Below are 13,158 nucleotides of genomic sequence, written 5' to 3' on the forward strand. Positions count from 1 at the left end.
TATTGTGAATTAAACTCTGAATGGGTCACAAACACTTTACTATGCCAGATTTTTTTCATGTTTATTTTTTCTCTCATGATCATTAATGAAAAATCAATAAACAAATTTAAATGCTGATGATCACATGACACCAGACCATCTACTGTGACTATGTGCCTGTGTGTTTATTACAATTTCTTGCTACTGTCAGTATAAGAGGCAAATCCTCTATTGAACACACCATTAACTGTCTTATTAAAAGTCAAAGAAACTTTCATTTTAATCCTCTTTCTTCTCCCAAGCAATGTCAGTCAGTCACTTTGTAGATTGTCAGTCTTATATAAATTTAATAAGAGTGAGACTCTTCTCTGCCTCATTTGTCGTCTCAAAAGCTCTTTTCCGAACCTGATTCGATCCCTCCCTGTCACTTCTTGGTCAGTTAAGCTGAGCAAAGGAAGAGGACTAATAAGACAACTTTTCATCTTGACTAATTCCCCCACGGCTCACAAAATGTTGGCTTGTAAAAAGAGTCAGGCACACGCCATTATTCTTGGATTTAAAAAGAAAAATGGTGACGAGTTTCAGTGATAGCGCTGCTGTCCAGCAAGATAATGACTCAAACACACGTTGATTTTAAAATGTAGAAATCAACCTTACAGACACTGATGACCCCAACATTAGCTTGGTGAAAATCTGTATGCTATTCTTTAACGGGGCGGTATTATGTGTTTTCCAGACACATAGTGCCGTTTTATAGCACAATCAAGTATATATGTTACCTTCAGTTGTTCTAAAGATGCTGCATTCATCAAACATAACTTAAAAGAAATTTGACTTATTAATCTGACGTCTTGAAATTGGGCCTCTGTCTCTTTAAGAAGCTCCTGCTCTTTCTGAAACTCCGCCTTCAGGAAGTCATCAATCACAACAAAGTTCCACTATGTGTTTACAAACAGTCTGAGGAGCGTTGGACTGTTACGCCAGGTGTTTGCTAATTCCTCCTGGCTAGTCTGAAGGAGCTGAGTGAGGAAATAACATTATAACCTAATATAAAGCTAAAAAAAAAAGTTAATTTTACATAATACTTCCCCTTTCAAGAAAACCGACCACCAATCCTGCCAAGAAAAGTAATCAGATAATGACGGCTACAGAAACCAAGTGGTTGGCAGCAATTTGCCACAAAACATTTGGTCAAATATTAGTTGGGGTGTATGTATATATTTGAACCTGTGTGTATATAATTATGACCGTTTGTAATTTGAGGAAAATCCTCAATAATTTCCAACGTGTGTTCTGCTTGATTCTTGACGGACCTGTTTTTACTCAAGTAAAATTAAAAAGCAGCCATCCAGTAAAAATATTTGGTAAAAAGTATAATCAAGTATTGAGTAATTGATCAAATTATCTGCCATTTAATATTTCAGAATTACATAATCAGACAGTCAAAAAATATAAACTTAAGTGGAAATTTTGGTGTTTTAAGGTGGACAATGCCAATGATTCATATACATAACAAAATCAGGCAAAATATTTCTTTTTCACAATCAGTTTGTAGAAAAAATAACTTGTGAAACTTTAACAAAATCTGCAGATGTGGAGTCTTTGTCTGGTGAAGTTTTGGTTAAACCATGTTTGGTTTTCTTCCAGTGGGTAGAGAATCCAGAAATTTTACTCAAGTAAAAGTAAAAAGTACAGCATAGTAAAAATACTTCCAAAAGCACATTTAAGAAATAAAAAGTTACTGAAATAAATGTGAGTAAATGTAACTATTTACTACCCAACTCATAAACATTTGTACATACATACAGTTCAATCTGGAGAGACTCAGACGGAGATGAGAAGACAATTAGAAGAGTTTATTGACAAACAGAATTTAAAGTCTTTGGCGCTCGGGCCCCGGCTGGGGATAACGGTTATCGCAGCGTTAGCGATAGGCTTCAGATGAGCATCCCCGATGCTGTTAGGAACGTCATCCCCCGGGGCCCGGCACTGGTGGTGGAGGTTGAAGAAGGGTGCGGGCCTCGGGACCGGGCGAATGGAGGAGAAGGGGTGGTGGTGGGTTGAGCTCGGCTGGAGAGCGAAGGACACCATGGATGAAGGTCCTTATCAGCTGGGACTTGGTCGGTGATTGGACGTGACGTGGCTTGGTCCGGCGTGGATAGGTCGACGATTGTGGGCAGGTCGCTTCAATTAACGGGTCCCGGTGGGGATAAAAGAGTCTTCCAGTTTGAATTTGCGCCTAGGCTTCATTTCAATCTGGAGAGACTCAGACGGAGATGAGAAGACAATTAGAAGAGTTTATTGACAAACAGAATTTAAAGTCTTTGGCGCTCGGGCCCCGGCTGGGGATAACGGTTATCGCAGCGTTAGCGATAGGCTTCAGATGAGCATCCCCGATGCTGTTAGGAACGTCATCCCCCAAAAAGAGGCCGAGGCCGGGGCCGAGGCCGTGAATATAAGGCAGAAAGTAAAAGGGGGAAAGAAGTTGCGCTGACTTTGGCTACCGAGTTAATAACGTAAAGGACGTGACATGACAGTTAAAGGAGAGGGAGAGTAGGACGGGAAGTGAAGACCAGCTGGGAATGCTGCAGGGCAAGAGGCGGTAGAATACACAAAACACAGGGCATAGGGACGTGGTGTGAGAGCCGGCTGGGGATACGGCAGGACAAGGGAGGAAGGGATGTTGGGAGGTGACGGCCGGCTGAGGACACAACGGGGCATGGGGTAGCAGAACGCAGGGCATAGGGATGCTGGAGGATGAGCCGGCTGGAAATGCTGCGGGACTAGTGGGATGGACGTGGGCTGGCGATAGTTGGCAGAGGACACGGCAGGGCATGATGATAGGAAAGCCGGCGGGGAATGCGTGGGGTGAGAATGAAGGGATAGAAGCAGGGCTTAGAAGAGGGGATGCTGGTTTAAAAAACGCCAGCATTAACTAAAGAGGGTTGTAGGATGAGGGGAGCAGGGCATAAGACAGGGGATGCTGGTTGAAAAACGCCAGCATTAACTAAAGGAGGGTGTAGGATGAGGGGAGCAGGGCATAAGACAGGGGATGCTGGTTGAAAAACGCCAGCATTAACTAAAGGAGGGTGTAGGATGAGGGGAGCAGGGCATAAGACAGGGGATGCTGGTTGAAAAACGCCAGCATTAACTAAAGAGGGGTGTAGGATGAGGGGAGCAGGGCATAAGACAGGGGATGCTGGTTGAAAAACGCCAGCATTAACTAAAGAGGGGTGTAGGATAGAGGGAGCAGGGCATATGATGGGGATGCTGGTTAAAAAACGCCAGCATTAACTAAAGCAGGGTATAGGATAGAGGGAGCAGGGCTTAAGATAAAGGGACGCATTGAATAGAGGAGATGGAGCGGGGAAAAGGATACGGGGCAGCTGGCTAGAAAAAGAAGCCAGCTGGTAGCGGCAGGGCTTAGGAGGTAACGAAGACATGGAAGGGACCAGCAGAGGAAGGAACAGGACAAAGGATGAGGGGCAGCTGGTTAGAAAAAGAAGCAAGCTGGAAGCGCAGCGAAGCATTAGAGGAGAGAGGCAGATGGCTGAAGGACAGCTGGGAATGGTTCGAGGCATAGGGAGAAGTGCCGCTGGGAGAAGAGTGATCACTATGGGTGAGCGGGGACACAGCGGGGCAAGGGAAGGTGGAATGCTGATGGGTGAAGGCCAGTAGAGGTGAAATAATGATACTATGGAGTGATATTACTGATAGAGAATGAGATCCCCCCAAAAAAAGCTGAGGCCGGGGCCGAAGCTCAGAATTAGAGGCAGGAGGAGCTAGGCTAACTAGGGGCTTACGGGCTATGTCTCGAGGAGTAATTAGAAGATGATTGCAGAGATAGAGGTAAGAGACGAGAAGATGGTAGATGAAGGTGAACAAAGGTAAAGTGGATGCTTTGAAAAGATATGTTAGCTGGTGGAAGGAAGCTAGCTGTGAGATAGCAAAAGAGGATGGGAGAATGAATAGACTAGAGTGAGAAAATAACTGCCTGCTACTGAAGGTGGGATGCTGATGCTAGGATCAGACTCAGAGGGTGACGTTAGAGGAAACGGGCGAAAGACAAGATCATTCTAGAATGAACCTGAAAATAAAAGTGTGAAGGACGATGGGGGGAAGGACATGCATCACGTTTGCTGCATAAGAGTGTGCACTTTTGCCTGAGGTTGACCAACCACCACCAGTGGATCGTGCAGTGCTCGTCTGGCACTGAGGGAAGCTGCGAACACGGTGGAGAGATACTCATTACCTGAAAAGAATACTGAAGATGAACTGGGGATTTTTATATATATATGCCCATATATAAATTATGTAAAATTTTTTGCACTTATTGGAATAAAGAACAACGACTCGCCAGATCTAGATCATCATCCATGTGTTTATCTTCAGTTACATTGGTTACTGCCACGCGACTTCGCGGGTCTTTCCGACAAATCAATCGAACGCTGCAGCTGATCAGAAATGCTACTGATCGCGTTCTCGCTAAAAACCAGGAAGATGGAGCATGAAACGCCAGTTTTAAGATCCCGACACTGGCTCCCTGTTGCCCAAAGAATTGACTTTGAAATACCGTTGTTAGTTTGCAAATCACTGAACGACTTGGCACCACAAAACAATGAGGATCTGCCGTAAAGCATCAACCTCCCAGGCTCATGAGGTCTTTCGGTTTGAGCCGCTCTACGACCCTGGGACCAGGCCAGAAAGAGAAGGAGCATTCAGCATCTAAACCCCGCGGATTGGAGCAACTCCCGGGAGACCTTAAAACAGCTGAAACACGACTTTGATTAATCTCGACTAAAACCCGCCTGTTTAGAATGTATTGGAAACATGCTCAATTACAAAGTTAATGATGGAACTTGACTTGATATCATATTTTGTTTGTTGCTTCCCTATGCATGACTTTGGTTCTTGAGCTGTTATGATATAAAAGCACTTGCGCTGAAGACACCTTGCTGCTAAAAAGCTTTGTTGAGTGAGATCTTTAAATACTACAGCAGCCACAAGCATCCGGTAAGGGATAGATTTCTGGTTCGAAATTTATTAAATAGAGCTGAGAGTGGTCTACGAGAAATACAGAAGATGAGACGAATGAAGCTATTATTTTCACTCGCTATGGAGTTAATTTTTTTTTTTTTTTTTTGTACCAGCAGATGGCAGCGAGACGACAAATAAACCGCAAAAACGTTATCGTGATGATAACTCTTTAGATTGTCATACCTGAATTTAAGTTGCTCGGATATACGAATCCTGCTTGAACGCGGAGAAAACTTACTTTTATTCGTTGACCCGCTCCCGGTCTCTTGAACAAACAGCTCTGAACGGCCTCTAACGATTACTTCATAACGCTGAACGAGAGCTCTTACGACAACGGCTGATGCAGTTTGAGAGTACAAGGAACCAATCAAGGTAAATGTGAATCGGACGGTTTCCTGAGCTCTTAAAGCGCATTTATGTTAATCCATTTACGACATGCTATACAATAGGAATTTGATTGATTGATTTGGCTGGCTAGTTGAAAAGTGCCGTGCGACTACTTGACTTGGACCCAGGCGATGATGAGGGGGTTTGGTTCCTTTATAAAAAGCCGTGGCTTCAGGGCGGCTTGTAAGTGCTGATGGCCGTGTTAACGAATCCGTAAGGGAAACCGGAGGGTGCTTTATGATGATTAGTTCAGAAGCGAGATGGAACGAACGCAGCTGGGCCTGGAACCTGAGTGAGCTAGAGAACAAGCTGAGTGAACCAGGGAGTGGCAGGATAATCTGAGAAAAATGGTATGCAGATTTCAGATGAGAGATGAAGCGTAAAAGCACTGGACGGGACATGAGCTTGAAATATGAGAAAATGGAACAGCTTGCTTATTAGCGGAGAACCGCCCTGGCTCAGGATAAAATTTAACGGGTAGGGCGAAATGAATCTACGAGGCTGAACATGTACCACAACATCGGTAGCCTGCAGGCTACTTGTCAACGAGCTTAAGGTATTACTAGAGTCGACTTTCAGCTATCTGTATTACTAGAGTCGACTTTCAGCTATCTGTATTACTAGAGTCGACTTTCAGCTATCTGTATTACTAGAGTCGACTTTCAGCTATCTGTATTACTAGAGTCGACTTTCAGCTATCTGTATTACTAGAGTCGACTTTCAGCTAACTGAATTACTAGAGTCGACTTTTAGCTAACTGAATTACTAGAATCACCTTTTAGCTAACTGAATTACTAGTGTCACCTTTTAGCTAACTGAATTACTAGTGTCACCTTTTAGCTAACTGAATTACTAGTGTCACCTTTTAGCTAACTGAATTACTAGTGTCACCTTTTAGCTAACTGAATTACTAGTGTCACCTTTTAGCTAACTGAATTACTAGAGTCACCTTTTAGCTAACTGAATTGCTAGTCACGTTTTGGCCATCTGTAGTACTAGAGTCGCCTTTTAGCTAACTGAAGTGCTAGAGTCGCCTTTTAGCTATCTGTATTTATGAGAGTGAACTTTTAGCTATGATTGCCTGTATCAAACGGCCCTATTCGCCTCAGTCGGTTGGTTTGGGGAAACATTTGCACGGTTCTTTGCGTTTGCTGATTGTTGCCGAGGTTCTAACGCGCCTGCGCTCTCCTTCGCTGCCCTCTGGGTAACCCAGCGCGAGCGTCTCAGCACTCATGATGCGTTTAAAGGCGGCTTGGAGAAAAAGGCCACGACATGAAAACATCAGATAAGCAGTTTTAACTGCGAAAAAGAGCGAGAACACATGCATGGGAAGTACGGAAGCCCCCAATGTAACTAATTGATGTAAGAATGATGAAGTTTGGAACGCAGCCTGAAAGGCGCATGCGAGTAGGGCCTGCGAGTTCAGGAAGGGGATAAACTAATAAAGTTCCTACGTTTTGTCGCGTTGTAAAGAGTGAATGAGGCACGTGAAGGCTACATCTTACCCCCGAAGCCCGAGGCGGGCGTGGCGTGGGAAGTCCGATGGGAGGTGCTGACGGGCGGGCTGACAGCGGCCATGCGGATTTGAGCCAAAGCGGGGAACCTGTGGGAAGGCGGTGCGATGAACGCTGGCGGTGGAAAGGAAGATGGTGGACGATGAGCTGGGAGGAAACGGCAGCGTAGATCGAAGCAGCGAGACGTTGCGGCCCGGCCGGGGCGGAGAAAGGCTGCCAGGGGATGTATGCAACGTAGACGGTGGGATTATGTGTCCACTTGCCAGAGACAGATCGTGAAGCGGGTGGCATAGGAGCGAGGGCCGGTAGATCCCAGATCGGCGAGAGAGCAGCGGGAGAAGCTGTCTGGAATGAATGAGGCCTGGACCGTAAGGAACTCTTCTTCCATCTGAGGAGCGTCTGAAGGAAAAGAAGGCGCCGAGCCCGCGGCTAAGCGGCTTTTGTGACTGACATTAGAGGTGGAAGGACGAGCAATGACGACGAAAAGGATCTGGTGAGATGGCTGACTGAGAGCTGAGGCGTGCAGCTGAACAGGTTGAGCTCGGCTGGAGAGCGAAGGACACCATGGATGAAGGTCCTTATCAGCTGGGACTTGGTCGGTGATTGGACGTGACGTGGCTTGGTCCGGCGTGGATAGGTCGACGATTGTGGGCAGGTCGCTTCAATTAACGGGTCCCGGTGGGGATAAAAGAGTCTTCCAGTTTGAATTTGCGCCTAGGCTTCATTACAGACCAAAAGTTTGGACACACCTATCTAATTCAATGGGTTTTCTTTATTTTCATGACTATTTATAAGGCAATAAATCCCACTTATTAACCTGACAGGGCAGGTTGACCTATGAAGTGAAAACCATTTCAGGTGACGACCTCTTGAAGCTCATCAAGAAAATGCAGAGTGTGTGCAAAGCAGTAATCACAGCAAAAGGTTGCTACTTTGAAGAAACTAGAATATAAGGGCTATTTTCTGTTGTCTTACACTTTTTGTTTAGTGCATATTTCCACATGTGTTATTCATAGTTTTGATGCCTTCAGTGTGAATCTACAATGTCAATAGTCATGAAAATAAAGGAAACTCATTGAATTAAAAGGTGTGTCCAAACTTTTGGTCTGTACTGTATGTACACAGGGAGCCTCTATAATGACCTTTCACCCTGCTTCTTTGCTCCTAACAGGGTGTTAAATGTGACGAGGTTCGTTCTGTTCTGCAATCTGTGTCTCCACTTCCTGTTCTGTGACCAGTTTCCGTTTCAGTATTGTTAGCAGAGTCGCTGCCTCGGCTGCTGCTTCCCCTCAGCCGAGGCAGCCTGCCTGCAGAGCTTCCTGTGTCTTTGTGAACGCTCTGCTGGTGCAGCGCTGCGTTCCCGTGACTACATGTGGCCTGGTTTGAAAATGTAAACAGTATTTGAGAAACAGTTAACTTTTGGAGGTAAGCTGGGGGGAGATACAAGGATTAAAAATAAAAATCAAAAATAGAGAATAAACCTTAATGCTGCTTTTTGTTAAAAAAAGAAGAAGAAGAGGAAGTTACTGTCTCATGACCTTCCTTTTTCAATCATGATTATGACTTTTCTTCAAAGCCTCCGTTCTAACTTACATTAAAGGACAAAAAGCAGGAAATGACACGAGGAATGCTTTCACATTTTCAGCAAAAAGAAAAAGCAAAGTCAATTTAATCAAAACAGCAGTCATGATTTTATATTTATTTAATAACTCTATTTGATAAATGAGTATACAGTATGTAAGTCAATTATGATTTCAGGACCAACTCAAATGTTATGGATCCCCCCCCCCGCTCAACTCTCCCCGTTTTGAGCCCAGCTGGACAAACCAAACGTCCGCATGCTGAAGACGTGGCTCTGTGACATAAACACATATTTTATGTGAAACGTTTTGACCTGCAGAGTTAAAGCTGTGAGGCTTGCTGGATCTCAACAAAAGTGTGCTGTAAAAAAGACTAATCATGGTAAAGTCATGTTGTGTTCCTCGTAATCTTTAATGAAGTGCTGTACCTGCAGAATAAACACAGCAAATGGAAGGACTTTTTGACAGAGACTGCAGGTTTTGCACCATTTCATGTCTACGTTATTTATTAAGCTGGAATAAAATCCATTGCTGAAAAAACTTTTTGGGATAAATTTGCCTTCGGGCCCTTTTGACAGGTTTTAACAGCATCAAGCCCTTCTAAATGTGTAAAAGTCTCAATGAGACTGAAAAATCTATCTTTTAACCTGAGGGATTGTACACAGTGAACACAAAGATACTTAGAAAAACATATAAATTTGAGAGTATCACCAGAGCACTGCAAAAAACACAAAATATTACAAAGTATTTTTGGCCTAGTTTCAAGCTAATATCTCGTTACACTTGAATAAAGACAAAAATTACTTGAAAGTAGCTTTTCATCACAATGTTTTAAGTTTGTCTTAAGTCAACAATGCCTTAATATTGATGAAAAGTTACTATAAGTGAAATAATCTGCCAGTGGAACAAGAGCACAAGATATTTTTAGCTTATGGGGAAAATTTGAAAACATAAAATCTGGAACTTTAAAGAAAAAAGTCTTTATTTTTCTACATCTCCAAAGCAGCAACTAAGTGGAACTTTTGATACTTTAAAGAGCAACATGAAAACAACTCAAATAAAATAACTTTTGCTCTAATCTGCATTTTATTGTTTTCATTGTCATCTTTTATTTACTTTTTGGCATATTTTGAATGTTTTGAATAAAGTAGCAGTAATAGTAGGTGGTAATAGTAGTGATTGGCGAAATAATAAAACCAGGCAACGGAAACATTTTTCTTTCACTATAAAATTTATAAAACTTTAACAGAAATTGCAGGTGTGTGTCTGGCGGATTTTTTGGTTAAAACATGTTTGTTTTCTACTCAGTGAAGTTACTCACAGTCTTACTCAAGTGACAGTAGTGACACTTTATCATAACGTTACTCAAATACAAGTAAAAAGTACAGCGTAGCAAAGTTACTCCTAAAAATAGCCCCCCCCCCCCCCCCCCCCCCCCCCCCGAAACAGTTATCCCAGTAAACATAGCCCTGATGGATCGAAGAAAGTTCAGTTCAGTAGAAAAGATACATTATTGTAAAATTAACCTGTTATATCTTCTATATCAAAGTGTATTAATTTAATCTTTTAAGGCGACATTATTGCACTGTTTGAACTTATCAGATCTCCATAAGGCGGTGAGAAGTGAGACAGACACTCACGTGCGCCTTGGTCCTTGAGATCCAAGTGTCCAAAAGGAGCGCGAGACGCGTCTTGTGGAACCTCGCGGTGGTTTTTACAGCCACGTAAATGTCATCCAGTCTGAGTTTGGGCTGCGTGGCGTGGACGCGCTCAGCCACCGACTCTCCTCCGTTATTTTCACTGAGTTTGGATTCTCCTCCGCCGCCGTTGATGCTGCTGCTGCTGTTATGAGCCGAGCTGTGCGCGGAGGGAACCTGCCCGATGGAGCCGTGGCGCGCGCCGGCCGACGGGCGGTGAGCCACGCTTGATTTGGTAAAGCTGCTGGTGCGTAATTGGAAATCCACAAAGACAACGATGAAAAATGTAAGAACCAGGACAACCAGGCTCCGGCGGGTCCATCTATTGCGCATGGTGCACCCAAAAAATAAAAACAAAACAAAACAAAAAAGTCCTCAAAGATATTAAACTATTATAACTCCGTTTTTCTCATTTTAATCCAAACGTTTTCGGACTAAATTTGCAGCGGTTCCTCCTCCATCAGTGTGTCTTCTTCCTTCTTTACCGTCACAGTTCCTTTTATGCTCTCAACTCTTCTGACGGTTTCCTGACAATCAGAGAGATTTCATAATCCTGATCTTTTTGGGGGGGAGAGGGGAAGAGGATTTAAAAAAAAAAAGTAATTGTATAAATACAATGAATTCATAATAATCCATTGTAAAAGTTGGGGGGGAAAAGCCCCTACCATGAATTTCTCTGTCTTTAGAGTCAGAGCCCTGCTCATAACGCCGCCTGGCACCGTAGCGTCACGTAGGATGGAAGCACCTGAGAGGGGACTTCCTTTCTGTGCTTTCAAAGTAAAATTTTACTAAAAAACTTCCGGTTAGCCTGGTAGAGTAAATTGTATTCGGATTTTATTAACACATAACTTTAATTTAAATTTAACATTAATAATTGATTCAAAGAAAATCTATAGGATTATTTCACATATCTGCAGATCTCGTGACAAACAACAAAGTCTTTACTGTCTTCGGAGCTCAGATTATGATTTGTCAGGATCTGCGTTTTTCTGTGTTTATTTAGAGTTTTCTGTGTCTTTAAGTCTCTTCGTTGTCCTGTCCTCCCCTTGATTGTTCCCAGGTGTGTCTCGTTCTGTGATTACCCTCCCGTGTATTTAACTCCACCTGTGTTCCTTGTTCCTCGTCGGGTCCTCGTCAATGTTTAGCTTATTTGTCGTCAGTGTCGAGTCTAGTTGTCGTCAGTGTTTCCATGTGCCTGCTGTTCGTTGTTTGGACTGTGCTTCGTCATTAAAACCATCATTATTCATCATACCTGGGTCCGCTGCATCTGCCTCACCAACCCTCACCACCCGCACTTCATGACATGATTAAAGGAACGACTGTGTTTGATTAAATCTAGAAGAAGACAAAATATGACTAGTAAGTTTTTAATAACTTAATCACAGAGTTATTATTATATTTTTGGCTCCATTTCAACACAGATTTCTGGACGCTCTTTCTGGATTTTTCATCTTGTAAGACATTGTCCTGACGCCAAGTCAAAAATAATTTACAGTTTTGTGCTAAATTAGTCATACTCATTGAACTTTTTAACATGCATTCAAATAACAATGTCGAATGTATTTAATTTTCATTTTATGTGACAAGCAAACATAATGAACCAACAGCTTGTCCTTCAGTGACAGACTGCTGCATCCTAAGTGTTATAGGAGATCCTTCCTTCCAGCAGCTGATAGAATCCAAAACCATCAGAGTTCCCAACAAACTCAATGTTTTTTTATAGCTCCTGTTTTCACAATCTAGTCACTTTAAGTGACATGTCTGCTGTTATTTGCACAGTTTGTAGTTTTCATATATTGTAAATAGTCTATTTTATTCACATTATGTACTTTTTTTTAAATTGCAGTTGCACATTCCTTGAATCTGAATTTCTATAAATAAAGGAAGGTTATCCTGTAACAGGTAGTATTACAGTAAATCAAAATTTACCTCAGACTGAAGACACTCTGTTGTGGTAAACAGTCTCATAAGGGAAATGTTCAGGGTTGTCTGTATTGTTCAACATTTTATGATCAATCCCTGTTTGCTCAATAATCTGTAGAAGTTGCAGTGCCGTCCCCAGAACAACACCATCTGTCTTTAACAATTTATGAATACGTCCATTTTGGATGATAGGAAAGAAGAAACCAGTATTGAGGAAAAACCATAAAAAGTCTCATTTGCAGTGTTCTTCTGAGACCCAAGTTTAGAAAAACCAGCGATCCCTTTCCTTCCACGTAAGAGTGATGAACCTCTGGTCTGTCACATCAGTTGCCAATAAAATATGTTTAAATTTCAGGCTGTGGTGTGACAAAATGTCAAAACATTATAGGGACTAAAAATATTTACAAAACTCTGTCAGATTTATGAAAATGCTTGAAAAAAGGCAAAAGGAAAAACATTGTTGGTTTACCAAAACCTGGAAACCTAACAACTTAGTCCATCATCATTATGGTGGTCCTCTGGGTTCTGTGTTGGAGTGAACTTCTCATATTGGTGAGTAATAAACGTTTGATGGCTAAAAAAAAGGAAAAACTACCGGTGGCCTATAGCCTCTTATGCCAAATCATTCTTCAAGAACCTTGGGGTAAATTTTCCTCTGGCTTTACCTTAGATAGTCATGTCCAGTCTCTTGTTCACTCAAGTTTGTCATTTACAAAATATTGCTGCATTAAATGGTGTCATCTGGAAATTGTTATTAATGCCTTAGTTCCTTCAAGATTGTGACACATTAATGACTTGTCTAAGCAAAGCATCATTGGACTGTCACAAGTTCAAAAAGCTGCTACCAGACTTCTAACCAAATTACTACACTCATGTCACACCACATCTTTGTACAGCTCCATTGACTCTCCATCAAGAGTATGTTACAAGCTTTCACTTATAGGGCTTTGAATAGTCAGGCACTGGTATACGTCTTGGAACACTTGTAAGAGGTTGGAAACTAAATCTGAAAGACTTCTGATCAGCAGCAGCAGGACTTTG

The 13,158-nt window shown here is 42.5% G+C and overlaps 1 protein-coding gene across 1 annotated transcript in view; it reads right to left on the reverse strand.

Moving 5' to 3' along the window:
- LOC102225648 (beta-1,3-N-acetylglucosaminyltransferase manic fringe-like) overlaps positions 1 to 10,908 on the reverse strand; it is a 30,391-nt gene extending 19,483 nt beyond the window's left edge. The window contains exons 1-2 of the mRNA XM_023334066.1: positions 10,860 to 10,908; positions 10,138 to 10,752 (exon numbers count right to left, since the gene is read on the reverse strand). Of these exons, the coding sequence (XP_023189834.1) occupies positions 10,138 to 10,527 (390 nt within the window). The 5' untranslated portion in view covers positions 10,528 to 10,752; positions 10,860 to 10,908. The remainder of the gene's footprint in view (positions 1 to 10,137; positions 10,753 to 10,859) is intronic.
- Positions 10,909 to 13,158: the final 2,250 nt, after the last annotated feature.

The sequence above is a fragment of the Xiphophorus maculatus genome, chromosome 5, assembly GCF_002775205.1.
Source record: "Xiphophorus maculatus strain JP 163 A chromosome 5, X_maculatus-5.0-male, whole genome shotgun sequence".
Lineage (NCBI taxonomy): Eukaryota > Metazoa > Chordata > Actinopteri > Cyprinodontiformes > Poeciliidae > Xiphophorus > Xiphophorus maculatus.